The sequence below is a fragment of the Montipora foliosa genome, chromosome 7 (assembly GCF_036669935.1).
Source record: "Montipora foliosa isolate CH-2021 chromosome 7, ASM3666993v2, whole genome shotgun sequence".
Lineage (NCBI taxonomy): Eukaryota > Metazoa > Cnidaria > Anthozoa > Scleractinia > Acroporidae > Montipora > Montipora foliosa.
This window is the reverse complement of record NC_090875.1, coordinates 15,624,104-15,644,103: the sequence shown is the minus strand read 5'-3', so window position 1 is coordinate 15,644,103 and position 20,000 is coordinate 15,624,104. Positions and strand designations below refer to the sequence as shown.

The window sequence follows — 20,000 nt, the reverse complement described above, 5'->3', positions numbered from 1 at the left end:
GAAATGGGCTCACCACGGTTATGTGGGCTGATTTCCACTACTAACTCTCAGATAACCTGCGATCAGGCGTATATACTTTTCCTTAGACATGGTGCGAAAAGGTACGCCAGATACAATTTCTTAACGAGTCGTCTGCCCGTTAAAAATCTGGAAGACACTACTATCCTGCCATGCAAAATGTTCAGTTCCGGTTGCCGTCCGCGTTTCCAAACGTGGTGTGCTTACTGGGACACAGTTTTTTAGTGTGTGATTAAAACCCATTGACTCCTGGGGGCTCCCCATGACGAGAAAAATCGTCTGGCGTTAGGCAGAGTAAAATAATCTGGCGTTAGACGGAGTAAAATACTAAGTATGGCCGGTTTAGAGGTGAAAGGGTTTTAAGCTCCCTAACAGAAGTGCTACACGGCCAACGTTTGAAAAAAAAAAACGTCTCGTCCCCCACCACCCACTCGTAAGCTCCGTCGGCGACAGAGTGAGTGTACCAGTATGAACACAAGAAAAAACAGAATTATTGAAATACTATACACGCGAAGTAAAATTTATTCAGCACACCTCTAACAGTAGAGAGACGGTATGGAACTGAACGTCGATATACTGAATCCTCGATACAAAAACGAAATTTCCCGTTACAAATCAAGGTATCGCCGGGTCACCGTTGTACGTGCAAGTCTGCAGCAGATTCTTATAAAAGAGCATTCTTTCCTAAAAGAGTTGTTTTAGCTGAAGCAAAAAATCCTTCAGAGACCGGTTCGGAGAAAATGGAGCAGTGTATGATGCATTACTTTAAAATCCCTTTTACACACGCACAAAAAATAGCACGGCACTCCAAAACCGTGGCACTGTACCAATATTCGGAGCCGCCGAGCACACTTCCAGAGATGTGTTAGGCACCCCTGTAATTTCTGGCAAGGGTGCCTAATATTCCTTCTCTTTGTTCTGTTTACACGTACGAAAAAATTTTCCGTGCCGTGCCCGAAAAACCAAGGTACGCTACCGAGATTTCAGAGTGCCGTGCCAGATTTTTGTGCAAGTGTAAAGGCGGGTTTAATACGTCCAAACGCCTTGATCATGCACTGACAACTGACTGATAAGCTGATTTGGTATCAATGCTGTGAGTTTCAAAGTAGGGGATGGATACCTCGAAGTCGTGCTATGGCCTATTGCATTCGCATTCGAATAATTATATTTTCCAAACTGGCAACTGAAAGCGAAGCCATGTAAATGCTACGTCATCACGTTATCTCGCGAGTTCATGCATGACCATTTGCAAAAGACCCGTCAGTCAGATCATCGAATCCACGTGCCAAGCAAAAATTCGACATGACTTTCAAAGCTCAAGGTTACAGGTTTTCTATTTAACCATCAATGTGCTTAAGACAATATTACTGAGAACAGATCTACTTGGCAGCAAAGTATAACATGAGCAACATAATTGAGCACGCGTATGGCACGCGTTTAGGCATCTGCAGTTAAGAGTTTCGTTTCACTGCAGGAGCATGATCGTACAAACTCAGTTTGTTTTAGCTCACAAAACATGTTTTGTTCACATAATGAGACCGGAAGAAAGAACTCGTCAAAATGAAGTTTTTGACGTAATGGGCGGTGTATGTGTTGTCAAAAACATGCTACTTGCTACCTGTTGCCTAGGCGAACGCAATCTTCTTGTACACTTGAAGAACAATTAAAAAGTGATATTTTATTAGAAGACGAAAAGGCATTGTTGAATTTTTAAAGACTCTATAGTTCTTCCTCTACTTCTTTACGTAACATAACAGAGGCAGAACTTGATTCATTTTTTCGGGCATTCGACAAGCTAACATCAAAATCTGGCATTTTGAGCATGAAACACTGATGCTGTGTTGGCCTGATTTTCAACAACAAATTCCTCTTCTATAAAGGATTTTGCTAGAACAAAAGCAATATTACCCACAGTCAAAAGGTCAACGGCTTATGACAATCGTATGAAGGGACCAAAATTTCTTAATAACATTTAATTACGTAGTTGTTTAAACAAAAACCCACGCTATATCATGAAAAACAAGAAACTCCGTAATCTGACGAAATTACTCTGTTCAGAAATGTTTGCCAAAGTCTTGTTCTGAAAAGGCAAATTAATGTTGGTCGCTTGCTTACACTCACGAAATGTCATTGTTACAGCTTTTGAATCGGCAGATGTGGTTTCATGGCGTAATTTCACTGTTTTCTATTTGCATGCTCTTTATTGCCCGACTAACATAAAGCTTTCACCTTTTTTTCCCCCGCATGATTCACTCTAGGTCACCCGTTGCCACTTCAGACCCCGCGCGATGAAAATTTTACTTTCTTGCCTGAAAGTCATTTATACATTACAATCGTCTAGTTAAAAAAAATGAGTTTCATGGGTTGTTTTTAACATAAGAACAGGTGTTTAAACTGAAGTCTCCTTTAGGATCGAAACCAAAACACTCGTTTTTGCAAGATAATAGGGACTCTAAGATTTGATCAGATGTGCCACAAACGTCACCTCAAAATATAAATTTGCACCATCGTAAGTCTTTCGCAAAATTTTCCACCTCGTTCGCGCGCCGTACAATGACGTGAAGTATCCTAAAAATAAGTTGGATACGAGTGGTTTCAGAATAAAAGTAGCGAAAGAAAGTTCCGGTATTTCTATGCTCACGTAGCCGTAAAACCTTAAATTTGGTGATTTCACTGCGTTGTTATGAAGAGAACCGCAAGAATATGTGCTAAAATCTGTGCAGCACGTGCTGCACGATCATATTTTCGCCCTTTTAACCAATAATATTGTTGCTTTGTGGTGGCGTCGTTGCAGTTGCCGTCTTCGTGTCTAGTGCAACAATTCGAGATGCTGTTGATTTTGTATAGGTTTACAAATTGCTCGCCCCGACCCGTTATGCTACCGAACGTTTACCCAGAAATTACATTTAAACAACACAACTCAAACCTTCGTGAGAAAAAAAATATCTGCAGAGGATACATAATTTAAGTTCAGTTACAAACAACAGAAATAAACTTTGAACAAAGTTATGCCACGTTTTTCTTTAGTTTACCTGAGTTACAGCACTGTTTAAAGTGAAAAACAGTATTGAAAAGTAATTTTTTAGACGTTTCCCTCGAATGTTTTGTTCCGTTTACAAATATAAAAATATAATGATGAAACGGTTCTTGGACAAGTTTAGTCACTCAATTTACGGGTAGCACTGATTCGCATAGCAACGCTGAACAACTTCGCACCTGCTTCACGAGTAACCTGTCAAGTTGTAAAATTGTAATTGCTATCCCAAGGCTGAGTTGAATAGGGATCAAACAGGGCATTGTTAACTCCGAAATATTTGGCTTGTCATGTGAAGTCTACATAATATCACTGTAAGTGATTGACATTATCCTTTCACAATTTGGTGCGGCAAAACTAGGAAACTGAGAAAGATACAATAATTGGATGTTAACATGGCGACACACAATGATCAAATAAAGCTGTAAATTTGAGACAGAGTCAGTTGATGCTAAAAATATATTTCTAAGATTGCCATCAAAAGCTAAACGATTCTATACATTTGAGGGTTCTCGTACTCTCAAAGGAGGTTGCATTATAGCTTAGTAGTGAATAAAGCAACGCACTCCTGGCGCAAATTGGTTCGCTCCAACCAACGCGTCATTTTAAATTAATGACTCCTGCTAAGGAGCAATCGCTTTTTTTCAAAAATGCCGTAGTCATCAATGATTTTTAAAAGATATCTTCATTGCATAAATCTTCTACAGAAGTCCGCGCCGCGAACCTTTCTTTCCGCAGTTCGTTCACAAAGTTAAGATGGTGATGGTTTATAGCGTAAAACTGCGACTTTTCTTAAGGCCCGGGCAAACACGACTTCAACATAAATTTTGGTTCAAAAACTGTTCGAACGTTGGTGAACGATGTTGAACGCTTGGGTGGCAAACAATTTCAACACATCAACATTTGATTCAACAAAGCTTCACCAGAGGCTTGGTATTCAGTCTCAGGCTCCAGAGTACTTGGATACGTCATTGACAGACTGATTATTGCGCACGCGCATACCTAACAGTGTTGAAAGCGGTGGCAATGACTTCAACTTCATTCAACATTCACGATAACAAAGGAATTGAACGAAATGATATATGAAATGAATCATATACTGAACTGCGGATATGAAATCAAGTATACCTACGATCCTCGCAGTTATAGGCGCGATTTTAGTAATTGCGTAGAGAAGCCTGAAAAATTCAGGACTTGAACCCGCGATACCGGTGCGACGCTCTAACCAACTGAGCTATGAAGCCACTGATGTGGGGAGCTGGCGATTTGTGGGTTCTAATTTTCCCGTGAGTAATGAATCAATGAAGGAAATGATATGTGAAATGAATCACACACTGAATTGCTAAAATTGCGTCCAAAACTGCCAGGATCATAGCTTTACTTGATTTCATATCCGCAGTTCACCATATGATTTATTTCATATTTCATTTCGTTCCTTGATTCCTTCCTCACGGGAAAATTAGAACCCACAAATGACCAGCTCCCAACGTCAGTGGGTTCATAGCTCAGTTGGTTAGAGCGTCGCAGTGGTATCGCGAGGTCACGGGTTCAAACTCCGCTGAAGTCCTGAATTTTTCAGGCGTCTCTACGCAATTGCTAAATTGCCTCCATAACTGCGAGGATCATAGCTTTACTTAACAAAGGAAATGTTGAATGGATGTTGAAGCCAAGTTTAAAAGCCTCTAAGCTCATTCAACACGGTTGAAAAGGCGTGGCAAATGGTTCGAACATCGCTGGTCAACAAAATCAGTCGAACGGATGATGAAGCAAATGATAAAGTCGTTTTTCCGGGATTTTATTTGAAATGCTGTATCATCACTGTAAAACGTAAGTGAGTTGAAAGATGTCAGAACGTGAAATTCAAGCTAGATGACCTGTTTTCAACATTTCCTATTAAGAAAATCATGATGTTTTGAAAACAAAAATGAGGACAGAGGCAGTATAGCTCAAAATAAAATACCACTCATTTTTTCTCTTTGGTAACTTCAATTTGGGTGGATCAAATAACTACGGACAATTATCGTTGTTAAGGACAAAGTGAGCAATAATTAACCGCCCGACTACTACTGTTCGGGAGCTGTCGCAAAACTCCGACCGAACCAACACTCAGGGTCTTTAAAGACTGAGAAGAAAGTGCTGCCTTTGTAATGACACCTGCAAAATTGTTAGACTCTCTCGTCTTCTCGGAAGAGGGCGATAAAACCGTAGGCCCCGTCCCCGACACAACACTGTGGGACGTAAAAGAACCCACACATTACTCGCAGGGCATGGAGTTCCCCCCGGTCTGTCTGTTGTATAGTCTATTCTCAGCTTCTGCAAGTACCGGAGCAGAAATTACGTACAACAAAAGAAACAAAAGACAGAAAACAAAACAACTTGGCTAATCCCAAGGGACCAAAAACACAATGATCTCTGGTACCTGCAGAGAGACCCCCGTTACGCTCAGTATTAGTATTGAGGATAAAATTGTGACTAATGCTCGTCTGTACACCTCAGAAAACCTGACCATATAAAAGATAGCAAAGATAGACTGATAGTATTGTACGAATGAAAGGGGCAATCAAATCTTTAACAACGAGAATCGGGGATTGATTAAGACATGTGGTAGATACTTTATTGTCGAATTTATGCCGGCCAAAGAAAGACGGGAGACCATCAGTTGCTCGCGTATTATATAAATACCTCTTACTAACCGAGCTCGAGGTTCGTACTGTTTTCTGAGTTCTGAGTTCTTTTCCCGTTGATGAAAAACGAGGGTCCGTAATTTTGCGGTACGGACCGAGAAAACGAGGTTAGTAAGATGTTCATTACATATCTGTGATAATCAGCCCCGCGGGGAAGGAAACTAGTTGAAGTAAAGCGGAAGGTTGCCACAAAGATTGCGGTGTCAAAATCCGAAAAACGAAATCTTCTTGGCTGTTTGAAATTGTTGCTTGCAAGATTCAAACAGTTTTACAAGTTCATGTAACAGAAATGACATGAAAAACTTGCTAGAGAATGTTTTATCAAATTTAGCGCCCGACTTTAGAATACACTGCCCGCTAATTAAGCCAATTACAGCGCGCGTCCTATATCAGTGATATAATAAATACGACGAAAGTTAACATATGAAATCCATACATATCATCAGTTCAAGCCTTAATTCTTAATTTTTCAGGCTTTCCTTTCGTTACTGCTGAAGTAACGTTAATTAATAACCCCAACGATCAGCATCTTAACTAGATAAAATAACAGATCCATCACTCATCAAATTTATAACAACAAGCGTGACCCTATTTTTGAGAATTTCCAAATGCTACCTGCTACAAATATGTTCTACCGTCTAAAAGCAAAAAATCCGAATAAGAAATTGCGGTATCGAAGAGACTTCTCTCCCTTTTCCTACGAATAAATCGAATGGGAATATGGGAATATAACGTCACTGTGGGTGCATGCATGGCTGGTAACGAAACATCTGCTCGACAAATTAGCAGAAAAAAGAAAAGAAATCCTTAAAAAACGTGACCACAAAAGACAAAACTACAAAAAAAAAGGTTAGGTAACAATCCTGCCTTCAATTTTATCTTGTACGACGGCAACGTGATCACGTTGTCGTTTGCGAAACACTTCACATCTGCTCAAAGCGCATAAAAGAAAATCATTTGCAGGGCAGGTCAATTTTTCATTGACGCTGACAGCAGACTAAGAGGTTTTATCAACTTCTGCTCCGGCTAGTTGGCATTATTCCATCTTTCAATTTTTGTTTTGTAAGCTGTTTATTTATTATTGCATTTATCACGTTTGATCTGATTTGATTGATTCATCATGCAAATTGCATTAATCTACGAAATTAATGATGTACTTTTAATACTGTGCTAAGATTGAAAGCGTCCCCAATGTCAACCAATGCGTTATGAGAACTAACACATTGCTGCAGTTAAATTTTCGACGACTGGTTAGGCAAGGGAAAACGAGAAAACTACTGATTCCCTTTCCGAAGATTTCTCACGGAACTGCAAAAAAATTGACATTTTGACCAACAATGGACAATTACTGATCCCTCCTTTGAAGACACCGCCCTTGTCTTACAGCTTACGTATTTTTAAGTGTAATCTTTAAGAGTTTACGCATTTCGTGGACTTATGAGAAGTTAAGTAAAAATTAGCAAGAACTACGTAAACTAGGGGTAATTAAAATCTTCTAAGTTTTTTTTGAGCAGTTTCATCCAATTTGCTTTTGTGGTGGATTCTGAAGATAACTGGCGAGGTTAGGGTAAGGTTACGTCAGTTTTATTGGAGGTTGCGTCTTTAGCTTTTCAGAACCGCTCGAGAGCAAATGAATCGACTTTTGACGAGGGGTAATCATTCGCCCTGCTTTAAGTTGCGTTTTTACGTTTTTCAAGTTAAACTTTAGGGCAAATTGCTTGGATAAAGGCCCTTTTTTGTTCAGAATCATCTTGCTTGCGATGTAACAATAATTTTATCAGTAAAGGTCGGGAATTCCACATTACCATTTTGAGGTTTTAGTGATTAAGTAAAGATTTCCCCGAAACACTCCAAAATAACGTGACATAGTCCCTTTAACTTTCGGATCGAACTCGACCTGTGACGTAAAACTTAACTCAAAAATAGAAGACGAAAAAACAAACAAGAAAAGTAAGCTCTCCATTTTAACAAAATCACATTTAGCTGACTTATCTTATAGTTGTTATTGAAGACATCTCATTTATCATAGATCTCTTGTTTTTTAAGATTTAGTCAAAATCACCACTAATGCCTTGATTCTTACGTATGTCTTTCTCCAATTTAACCGCAAGAAAGCGGTAAGCCTTGCACGATCTCATTAAATTGAGACATCATATTTGTACATAGCTCGAACCACGTTCACGCCCGAGTCACGATTACTGTTTCCACATTTTCAAGTTTACTTAAGATGTTTATATTATAAGACAAAAATTTCGATCATTTACAAGGATTAAACAAGCAAGATATCGTCTTTCGCCTTTGAAAATTCTTTGTCATCAAACACAGCCCAAGAAAAGTTTACAAAAGATCGGTGTCTACCCCCTTTTATCTCTCGGGACATGCTATCATGTACGCTTACTTTTCTGGCACAAACACCGAAAGCAGCTCCCGAAAATTGCAGCCATGATATGGTTAGTGAAACAAGTTCATATTTCAGTTTGGTTGTCATTTGTACAATAAAATAATTTATGGACAAAATGCAAATCTAGCTAAATATATTCAACAAGGCTGTTGCCTAACAGGAGCCCGGTAGCCTGGAGCTCCCAAAGAATGGCTCTGGGCGCCTTAATTTTTAACAGGAACACCTTTCACTTCATATATTGGGCTCCTAAGTTCTCAGCGTTTAGCTCTGAGGGCCCCTTTAAAATTTTCTTAGACAGCAGCGTTGTTCAATGTAACTGGTTTGACATAATGGCTTAATCATGAGAAATATATTGCTACACGATCTCTCCTATATGAATTGTTTAAAATACCTTCCTATCTCCTTTATCAGATTTTGACCGCTCGATGGTCTTTCGAGATTCGGACGAAAAAAGTCGCAACATGTGTTCTAATCCGCTTTAATCTGTGACGTAATTTTTTAATCTAAGACTTAATAAGACCAAGTTCAGGGACAGCAGTAGAGCATTGCACCGACATCGCACAGGCCCGTCATGGGTTCAAATCCTGTTAAAGCCACTTGAATTTTCTGCTGTCTAAAAGAGACAATTGCTTACATTGTTAGATAAGTGAGAGGATCATTTCTCTCTTCAGACACTAATTTAAAAGCAACTTGCGCCACGGTAGGTTCCTTTAGTCCTCAGTCACCGAGTACGACCGACTAATTGTGACTGTTTACTGCCAAGATAAAATTATGATAGGGGCCCGGAAAGGCGTGGTCATCAAATATTAAGTAGAGGGCTGCCCTTCTAAGTGTTCGTAAAATCCTTAGAGTGGCCATATTTATAAATCGTATACCTTTCCCTGGTATCGGTTATTCCTCGTTAAAAAAAAATACACAACAAAATAAAGAAATAAATAACGCAGGAAAATATAGAATAAACTGCTTCTACTTAATTTTCAAGATATTTTTCCGCGTTTTTCAATTCATGAGTTGCGCATTGTACAATTCAAGCGACAATTTGAGACCGGAAGTATTTCGGGAAAGAATGACAAATCCACAATGGTACGAATAGCCAAGAACGTTGGCTCTACCTTAGGGCGTTCTTTACAACATTTCCGTTACCATGAAAATAGAAACCTTTTTTTTCACCCATTGAGACAGTTAACTATAGAAAATTCTACTCTTTTGTCCAAATTTCTTAGAAGCATGTGGCCCAAAGAAGATACTCTGGAAAACGCCCCCGTGAAATAATCATCAATAAGTCTTTGATGAGAGGAGACTTGCTCTTCTAAGAGTGTGTTCAAACAACAAGGACATATGCACATAAGGCTCGCATGGAAATCACTGAAATCAGCGCAATAAAAACAGCAGGTGAGCCAATGTTCAAAGGGTTGTAAACCGCAACTCGTTAATTAGCCTCAACCGTGCTATGGGCCTCAAACCGCAAACGACTATCCAGAGAAAGAGAACGTGACATGAAAACCAAACATCGCTGGCTGCCATTGTTTAGGAGATGCGGTTTACGTGATTAGGTCGCAAAATGGAAATAGTTTTCCATGATATTTTTTTTATAGCTATTGTGACCATGTAACATCGACTAAAAACCAAATTCAACAAAAAGGAACCAGAGATGAGAATTCAATTTTCCAGTAAAAAGAAAGAAGACGACTATTAAATTCTACAATCGCCATGCTAAGTGACAGGTTGTCTTTAAAAGTTCAAGACAATTCAGTCATCATATTTCGCATGTACGGAAGTGCATGTTTTAGCCGTCTGTTTGATTTTGAGAAAATCGTTTTGTAAATTCTTCGTTTCCGTTTTAGTTCCGTCAGTCAGGGTAGGGACAGAGCACTATCTTTTCTCGTTTTGTCAAAGAAGGAGTAAAACGGCAGAGATCCATAGTCAGCACGTCCCTAAAGAGACAGCGCACGCTCTCGGTTGGTGTCACTTAGCAAAGGAAGACAAATGTGCAAAAACGGCGTTTTCGTTTGTTAATTAAGGATCCTTCACCATGCGTGACTTTTGGACCAGAAACATATGGGGTTGAAGGGGATATCTGTGAAAGTGTACACGAAAACCATAATTCAACTGCACAAATCGCATTTCCTCGAGTCACATCTAAAAAACTTCTCATATCACACGCGGGACAACATCCTCTCTACCGCACGGATACCGCACGAACGTATTCGGAAATTCTTACAAACAAATGATCTCGCAGAGACCACAAAGCTACCGTGGAACCAGAACTTGTTATTTCCGTTTTATTATTATGCAAACACCAAACAAAGCTGTTGCGGGGGAAAGGGATATCACGTAACTGTTCAACATCAGCTCGTCAAATGTTCAAAGCTGCTTCCTTTGTCCAAAACTAAGAAAGTACAACGAGGTCACGGAATTTTAGAGAAAAGCTATCTTAAACGAATCTCGATAAGTTGTGGATCACAAGAGTGACCATTTGCAACGCAAGGGACATAATTCAGATAATTTATGACTGATTGGCTAGGAAAGTCTGCTTACCCGGAAGAATCAATCAAAGATAAACCTATGAATACGTCGCAACACAAATACATCAGTCCATTTCTGCCCCTTTTGTAGGTAAAAAAGCATTACTGAACAACGAGGTTACGCGCCTGCGCATGCTCCTTGTGCTTAGGCTTGGCTCTGGTTGAAAGCAGCCCTATAAACGCACCAAACCGCGCTCGCCATCCATATATTTAAACCCCAACACATTCTCTCACGATTCTCCAAATTAACATGCACGGTAACACCATCGTTGAATTTCTTGTTGTTTGTGTGCTATCTCTCTCCCCCTGCTATTCCAACAAGTCATTTTTCTTTCCTGCGCCTTCTTGCCCAGTTCCTTTGGATAACGCGACTGTTTGTCTCGCTCGATTTGTTTCACCGTTTACCATGCTCAGAACGTGGTAGCTATTCCTGACATGTTCTATAATTGGTGGAAAATTCAAATAGTCCGAAACCTATTTGGATAATCCACACACACAATCCACCAGACAAACAATTTACATTGAGATTTCTCTGCATTTCTTGAATTCTATTTACACCTGTTCCACATTAAATATCTACCCTATGGTAAACTTCCAAATATAACCTTAAAGCTTAATATTGTAATCTTCCCTCCTAATACTATGGCTCGTTCATTTTTATTTGCCTTCCTCATGGAGAAATTCATGTCCCACTGAAGTACCACTGATAACGATGTTAAGATACTCAATCTTTCGACTTTCGATCATCTCAATGACACAAACTGTTACCCGCTCGCAGCTTGGAGAATCTGAAGCATGATAGGATACATTGCAGCAAACTCCTTTTCTCCTCGAGATCTCACTGATTGAGCATATGCCTCTAAAGTACCTCTACGAAAGAAATAACCATCATTAGTATCACCCAATTCGTGGACTAATGCAAATCCTGCATTTTAATTGACTACGCTACTAGGGGCCGGACTATTAGTAATAGTCCTCGAGTAGCGAAAAGCGTGACGCTTTCTCTCGTTTTATTCCCAAATAAATATTTCTTCAACTTGCATTTGCTAACTTTATTATTTCCTTTTCTGTCCGACTACTTGGGTGATACTAAAACAATTAGACCCTTCGCCCTCAAGGACCACGGGTCAATAGCGCATTCGGTTTCGCCTCATGGGCTGTTGACCCGTAGCCCGCAAGGGCCTAATTGTTAATTAGGATGGTGATGATGATAATGAAGGATGATTATGATCAGGAGCTCATTAAGGGAAGCGTCTATCTCCACTAATTCCTTGAGTCAACCCTTTCCCGAGTAAGTTTATTTATAGGAACAGGTTTTTCCCGCGAAAAGCAACACATTTTCCTTGACGCTGAGATAGCTCTGTTTTGATTGGCTTTCACAACAGTGGGCTCGTTGAATCTCCCAAGGGAGGCGTTCTATAAATAAATCTACCCGGGAAAGAGTTGCCCCCTAAAGCAAGAATGGAAGAAGGAGGCTCAACTTGATGGGTTCCTGGAAGAGAAAATGACGGAGAGAGGGAGAGTTAGGACGATGGCCGGGATATGTGAATTCCTGAAAAGTTATTTTTAGATCGGAAGTCTGTTTCCCGTGACGTCCACGACTCTTAAGGATGACGTCATATGAATTTATCTGGCATTGTGTAATAGCTTACGGAGTCGTATTCTTTATCTAACAAGCCATTAGATTCACTTGAAATTGTAGAATCTATCTCCAAATTCAGAATTTTCTCAGTTACCTGACCAATAAGATGACGTTGTTAAATAACCACTTCAAATAAAAATAAATAAAATAAGGACAAACATGGAGGAGTTGCTGTCTAACACAAATACGGTTGTCATAAATAAGAAAATAAATAACAAAACACGTCTTACTTTATGAGCGCAAGCTTCTCTTCTTCCGATACATGTTCATCCAGCCATTGTGAATAATAACTTAGCGACCACCCAGCCACCTGCAGAGAGAAACACCATCACTCACTGTCAGTCTCTGGCATAGCGAAATTAGCTATACGCCTTCTCTAAATGTTCCACGAATTTGTACTAAGTAAAGGACAAGTCCCTTATTTTATTGCCATTATTATCACTGCAGTAGCTGCAGCGGCAGCAGTAGTAGCGGTGGCGATAGCATCAGCGGTAGAAGTAGCAGTAGCGGTAGCCTGAGTAGCAGCAGCAGTAGCAGAAGCAGCCGTAACAGCAGCAGCAGTAGCAGCAGTAATAGTAGCAGAAGAAGTAGCAACAGCAGCAGTAGTAGTAGTAGTAGTAGTAGTAGTAATAGTAGCAGCAGCAGCGGCCGGAGCAGTAGCGGTTGTAGTAGCAGTAGCAGTAGCAGTAGCAGTAGCAGTAGCAGTAGCAGTAGCAGTAGCAGTAGCAGTAGCAGTAGCAGTAGCAGTAGCAATAGCAGTAGCAGTAGCAGTAGCAGCAGCAGTAGACGAAAAAGAACAAAAACTTGGATTTCATTATGTACCATATTTAAACTTTTCCTCTGTTTGGTAGTTCAAGATTATTTTCCCCTTAGTTTCTCAATGAACTTTTTTAATTTCAATTTAATTGTTTTAACACCCCCTTTCCACTTTGAAACTAACTATAGCGTTCCTTAATCAATCGAATACCCTTCAAGAAGTACCAAATATTAAGGTCTACAACTATTACCACGGATAGGAAAACTACGAGATAGTACAATATAATGAATCAGTTCATACCTCGTGTGGGTACTTGAGCTCGTTTGGAGCCCTGGAGAACAAGTAATGCAGGACAACGCTACGAGACAAGCTCTCGCCAAGGGAAGGGTTATCTACAATGTCTTGTGGAGTCTGGAACAACAGCGGTCTGTGTAAGGAAAATCGCAAAACACAGTACATTTCAATGTAGGCTAAGAATGAAGCACAAACGTTTTGTCGCTTTGTTTTGCTATTTTAAATTAAAGGGGCCATGTCACGTTATTTTAGGGTGTTTAGGGGAAATCTTTAGTTGATCACGAGATTAAAACTGGGAAAATGGTAGTGTGAAATTCCTTCATAGCGATATTCACTGCTTAAACAATTATTTTGGTATTCAAATTTTGCCAGCCACAGAACAAAAGAACCTTTGTTTCGACAGCCAATAGATCTCTAGTTGGCACATTAATGACAATTGGTGACGTAACGGTGAGTATCGCCATAGATAAAATTATCGTTACATGACAAACAAGATGATTCTTTGCAAAAAGCGACTTTAATCCAGATGATTTGCCATGAACTTGAAAAACGTCGATTACCCAAATGCAATCCGTTTCAGTCGTCCATTTGTGTCCACCCATGCTTCTCTTTCCTTTTGCTATTTTCCTTTTATTTTGTTCAACGGTTTTAAGTCGTTATTGCAATGTTTTATTCTACTTTTTGGGCATTTTTGGTGTCACGAAATTACATCATTTTGCATGACGTAGCCGCTTTAAGAGCTATCTTCCTTTATCACTAGGCTATCCTTTAAGGACGTTCGCGCTAATTATTTGTGCGCAACTTACTGCGCAGGTAACGCGACTGTAATATGTCACGCATTACTTTAAGCATTAGTTAGGATCTAATGGCTACAAAAACGCCGAGGAAAAATTTTCAGGTCGGCTAGAGAATGGCATGTATATTTTCAATTCATCATGAAACGTTAAAGAGAAAGGTCCGGGAGGTTGGAGGTTGTGAGACGGAGCGCTACGGTTTATAGTCCTTATCCGAGAAGACTTGAAAGTCTGACCATTTGCAGATGAAGTTACAAAGACAGCACTTTCTCCTCAGTTATTTTAAGATCCTGAGTGTTGATCCGGCCGCGGTTCGAACCCGCGACTTCCCGCATGACAGCCCGATGCTCAACCAACTGAGCCACCAGAACATTCAATCATGATTGGTTCAATCTCTTATTGGTAAAAAAAGACTTATAAGTATTTTAAATCATAACTGATATAAAGCAACATTTTCTGGCTTACCTAAAAGATCTCAAAAGCTTGTATGACTTTCCCAAATCAGAAACTTTGTGACATAAGGGACCCAGAGCAAATTCAATCTTAAAAATAAAACTTTCATTGAATCAGAAGTTGTTTGTTGGAAAATAGTTTTACAATAAAAGTTGTAATGAAAAAACCGACGTTTCGACGCATCCTGCGTCATTTTCAAGGTAGGTTAGAAAAAAATTAAAAATGAATAAATTTAAAGTTCGTACAATCCTCTAGGGAGATGTCCGTATTGTTCAGCCTAATTGAAAATTTTTTCCTTCAGCGAGTCTGATCGCGAAACATCCAATCAGAATCTCTGAAGGCAAAAATTTTCAATTCTCTATTTTCGAATTCCCCATAATACACTTTGTTTGCCCCCCAAATTTTGCATAAACTATTGTTTTCAAATGCTCTTGGGGACACTGCATATTCCCAAGAGCATTTGAAAACAATGGTTTATGCAAAATTTGGGGGGCAAACAAAGTGTATTATGGGGAATTCGAAAATAGAGAATTAGGCTAAACAATACGGACATCTCCCTAGAGGATTGTCGAACTTTAAATTTATTCATTTCTGACTTTTTTCTAACCTACCTTGAAAATGACGCAAGATGCGTCGAAACGTCAGTTTTTCATCAAAAATTGAGTCAGAAACAGAAAAAAAAGATACCACAAGTCTTACTAGCAAGACAGAGTAGAGAGCCTTTGACTTTCTAATTCGTGCAAGTACATTAAGGCCAACCCGTTGCGGGACTTAAAGATCATCATAGCTTTTTGCTTTCTTTTTCTGAAAGATAGCGGTCCCATTTCAATTTTTTAAGAACCAGGCTTGAATTTTCCTCGCTGTTGGCTGGCAGAGTAAATCTAGCTGCTCGGTTTTGCAATTTTTGAAGTTTCGCACTAAAATAAGAACTCAATCCATTCCACACGGGGGGCACAGTAACTTTTGTTTTTAATATCTTAGCTTCCACGAGCCTCCTGAAGCTCAGTGACAGAGAATCCGAACTGATAATCGGAAAGTCATAAGTTCGATTCTTCCTAAGGAGGCACACTGATTTGTTCCGAGAATACCCTAGTCATTACCGATCACCAAGTCTCTTCCTTCGTTACCGCGATTCAATAAACGGTTTCGTTTTTTTACTGCTGCAATCACATTTGCTTCGACAGTCAGCGGACGTTCAAAAACAGGAATCAACATTCAACATCAGCCAATCACAACGCTGAATGTAATGCGTTAACCCCTTACGCTACAATGAGTAACGGAGGGGAAAAGCGAAAGAGTTAATTTGAATTGACCTGCAGAGTTCGTCTGTTAATACAACGCGTGGGAAACGGGCCGGAAATTCAACAACACTTGGCGTACAAACCCCAACGTTAACCTCGTTCCCAGGGACCCTGCGAACGAGGTTGTACGAACCCTACTTTAAACCGTCTAGGGTGATATTATATAAAAGGGTAATAGACGAATGAGCTCTACCTGCGCCATGTCAGCTGCCAGCTTCAGTTTACCTCCTTCTCCAATGGGTCGCAATAAACTGGCGTGACGAACAAACAGCTCGATAATTCTACATACTATAACCTCTAATCTGCGAACATTAAACAAAGGGCTTGATATTCACAAGGTTCATTCGCAATCTTCAATTAATTTTCCTCACAAAGGTTAATGGTAGGTCGCAGGTGCAGGTTTAGTCTTGCTGTCGCTGAAATAAGCTTTCAAATGTAACTCATGACTCTGAAGAGTGCGTAAGCGTTACGTTACGGAGGCTCAAACCAATTTCAACGCTTCCATGTGACGCTCTTACTAGAAGGATCGGCACCACAACGTTGTATCATGTATTAGCAATATTGTGGTACCAAATGAAAAACGATTGATTGCTGAACAAGATACAGTCATTATTGCGACGTAATACGTCACCGTGGCAACGGGCAAGCCCTGTAAAAACACCCTTTATTTTGTCTTTAGTTGCGTATATCTCAAAAACGAACTCGGTGACCCTCTTCTTTATTTTCTGAAAAGTAATCAGAACGGCAAGATGAAAGTTTCTGCTAAGTTTAAAAAAATCTGTCTGACGGATTCAGAGCCACCGTAAATCTGTGATTTTTTTTAAGATGGCTCTGAATCCACAAGACAGAATTTTTAACTTTGCCGAAAGTTTCATCGTGTTCTTTTAATAATTTTTCAGCAATAAAAAAGAGGGTTGCCAAGGTAACTTATTACATCACATCTTGTTTGGAAATAATCGGTATTTCATATGGTACCATAACATTGCTGTTACGTGATACAGTGTTGTAGCGTCATTTGATCTAAAGAGAGTGTCTTCTAAGTGTTGAAGCAATTTGGAGCCTCGTTAACAGAAATGTATCTATTAGAGCATAATTTTAAGGTGGCTTTAAAGTGCCCCTATGACCAAAAATTCAATTCATAATTTTCTTTGGATTTCAAAACTATGTTAACAAAACACTAAGTCAAGTAAAGCTATGATCTTCGCAGTTATGAACGCAATTTTTACAATTGCGTAGAGAAGCCTGAAAAATTCAGGACTTCAACGGGGTATTTCATTGAAGTCCTGAATTTTTCAGAAATTTCATTGAAGTCCTGAATTTTTCAGGCTTCTCTACGCAATTGTAAAAATTGCGTTCATAACTGCGAAGATCATAGCTTTACTTGATTTCATATCCGCAGCTCATATGATTCATTTCATATACCATTTCATCATTAAAACACTAAGTGACCCACGTTTTCAGCCTTGATTTCAAAAAGACACCTCTTTACTTTAACTGCAATTTTCCCATTTAATGGTCCGCCATTACTAACATTATGTTCTTGAGAGAGCTGGATCGAGGAGAAAATGACGTCAAAGGCTCACCAGTTTAAGAATGCAATACGTGTGTACGCCGCAGAATTAATATGCAGCACGGGGATTTTGGGCTTTCAGACTTTTAAACTCACGCTTTGCATATATAATAAGCGGCGTTCACAAGCTGAAATTTTAAGCTAGTGAGCCGCTGACGTCACTTTTCCCTGGATCCAACCGTCTGAGGTCCAATCGGTCAGTTTTGAACGTGAGTAATGGCGGACCGTGAAATCCAAAACTTACACTCAAAGTAAACGGCCTTTGGATAAAAATCAAAGCTCAAAATTTTACCAGTCAGGTGTTAAGCAAACACACTTTTAAAATCTGAAGGAAAAAAGGAAGTAGTTTTTTTGATCACAGGGGCACTTTAAGACATGTCATTATGGAAAGTGCTTTGTCATTCTATACATAAATAAATAAAAAGTCTTTATTCAAGGTTTTAAACAAACGCTAAAACTTACAAAATCCATTATAAATATAAATACAGCTATCTAATTGTCAATTGCAATCTATTTAGAATCAAAGAGACATCTATTTACAAAGCATTTCTTAAACCTCTCTGTGTTAACAGGTGGGATCTATGACTGAGTTAGTTGGACTTTAAAAATACTATTTATACGTAACTCCGCTTGCAAAGTTTCAACAATTTCGAGGGAATGTCTTATTACAAGGATTAACTCTACAACACTGTTTCACTTTGCGACAATGTTATGGTACCAAACGAAATACCAATAACTTCTTAACAAGAAACACATATTAATGTAATGCAATGAATACCATGATTACAAAATAACTGCTTCACAGTGACATTTTCATAGTCCCAGCCATAGATGGTTTGCAACCAATCTCTAGATACACAGATATCGAACAATGATGTTATGTACGATTGCTGGTGGACGACAAAATTAAAAAGGGGCTCATGATAGATCTTTCCTTTTCGTCCATCAACATGGCGACGATGACGTAACGTGAAAACCACCTATAGTTTACATGACGAACCTAACAGTGTCTGCTAAAAATTGGAATCCCTTGAAAAAGAAAATAGTTTAACTACCCCGAAGAATGTTATTGTTTTGCTGATGGTGTTATTTCTTTAGTTGTTTGTTCTTTTATAGTCTCTAGTGGTGTAACATACCTCTCGAAAACAATCTCTCTGCATTCATAGAGTGAAATGTAGCTTTTTTCAACATGAACAATAAAATCCTGAGGACAAACAGGAAGACTTCAATATGTATGCTTAAAATATTGCCAACAAAAAAGAAGCCAAGAGAAAACTATCTCAACGCAGAGTTCCAATGGGGCGACTTTGAAACACCAAAACTGCAAACAGACCAGGGGCGATCAACTCAGCATTTTTAAACACACACCGATCTATTTAAGACTACCTTTTTTTTTGCAAAAAACAAACGCAGTTCCGGTTCTGTGACGCAAAAAACCATGCGTCAAGTTAGTTTTTTGTGATTGGTCATCGAGCACTCGCGGGAGGCTCAAAGAAGGCTTCTTGCAGAGAAAACAAATCATTACAATGCCTTATTAATATATGTCACGTTTTACGAACTTCTAGCACATTTGGAGGCGACGTCAACATGGCACTGTGATGTGCTCCAAAGCACTCTCGTTCTCGGAGATAACGGTTCTTTTGCGCACATGCCATACGCATTTCCAGTGTAACATACATACACACTTAGTTGACCTCTCCCCATAGGGGCTTTTCAGGGCCAATGAAACAATCCACGAAACGACAGAACAGAACAACAACAACTGTTAACAATCCCAACTGGCCGGAGGCAAGCCAGTTGGCTATTTACAATTGCAGCTGGGAAGTTGAACCAGGGACTACCAGGAACAAATTCAACGAGTGGTCAGAGCGGGTCTTGAACCTGGGATCTCGCCGGATCTCAAGGCAAGCGCCCTAACCACTGGGCCACACTGCCTCTAAAACCTAACCTGCATTTCCTGAATGTAACCAGAACACGGTGCATCCGGGCTATCAGTTATGTCACGTGACAAAGTTGAGCTGAAGTAAGACAAAACATCGGGCCGATAAATACAAGATTAAATATATCCCAAGTGAACGATTTTGCCATTTTTCGGGGCTTAACAGCTGGACTAAACTGATTGTGTCGACATTGAAGACGCTAACTTTTTGGTCAATTCATTGCTTCCTCTTTGGTGAATTGCCTTTCCTTCCAATATCAAGGGGTTTTTAAAAATATATTTCCGGAATGAAATGTTCATCGCCATACCCTCACATTGAGCTCAAGAAACAACAACAACAACAACAGTTTATTATACCTACCCACGACAACAAATTTAAAGGCCCACATAAGTCCAAAAGTCATTCCGCTCCGTGACTGAATTTTGTGTGACACGAATTTTGTGTGAAACGAATTTTGTGTGACACGAAATTATCCGTGATTTGCCTGAGTGCATTCTCCCGACCAGATCACGCATTTGGACAAGCCGTCCAAAACAAAAGCAAATGACTGCAATGACTTTTGGGCGAAAAAATCAATTTAATAACGC

The 20,000-nt window shown here is 39.5% G+C and overlaps 2 protein-coding genes across 4 annotated transcripts in view; one reads left to right on the top strand and one right to left on the bottom strand.

The window, feature by feature from the left end:
- Positions 1–20,000, top strand: part of LOC138010822 (potassium channel subfamily K member 15-like) — a 45,713-nt gene that overhangs the window by 9,417 nt on the left and 16,296 nt on the right. Inside the window, exons 1-2 of one of the 3 annotated variants that reach the window (XM_068857808.1) lie at positions 7,280–7,303; positions 9,361–9,529. The exons of 1 other annotated variant lie outside the window; for it this stretch is intronic. The gene's annotated coding sequence lies outside the window, so the exon portion shown is untranslated. Of the gene's footprint in view, positions 1–7,279; positions 7,304–7,356; positions 8,187–9,360; positions 9,530–20,000 lie in introns of those variants that run through there. One more of the 3 variants, XM_068857806.1, reaches the window with a different exon arrangement.
- Positions 11,178–20,000, bottom strand: part of LOC138010821 (conserved oligomeric Golgi complex subunit 5-like) — a 42,337-nt gene continuing 33,514 nt past the window's right edge. The window contains exons 19-25 of the mRNA XM_068857804.1: positions 19,422–19,491; positions 18,610–18,677; positions 16,097–16,205; positions 14,615–14,691; positions 13,362–13,488; positions 12,535–12,614; positions 11,178–11,532 (exon numbers count right to left, since the gene is read on the bottom strand). Of these exons, the coding sequence (XP_068713905.1) occupies positions 11,427–11,532; positions 12,535–12,614; positions 13,362–13,488; positions 14,615–14,691; positions 16,097–16,205; positions 18,610–18,677; positions 19,422–19,491 (637 nt within the window). The 3' untranslated portion in view covers positions 11,178–11,426. The remainder of the gene's footprint in view (positions 11,533–12,534; positions 12,615–13,361; positions 13,489–14,614; positions 14,692–16,096; positions 16,206–18,609; positions 18,678–19,421; positions 19,492–20,000) is intronic.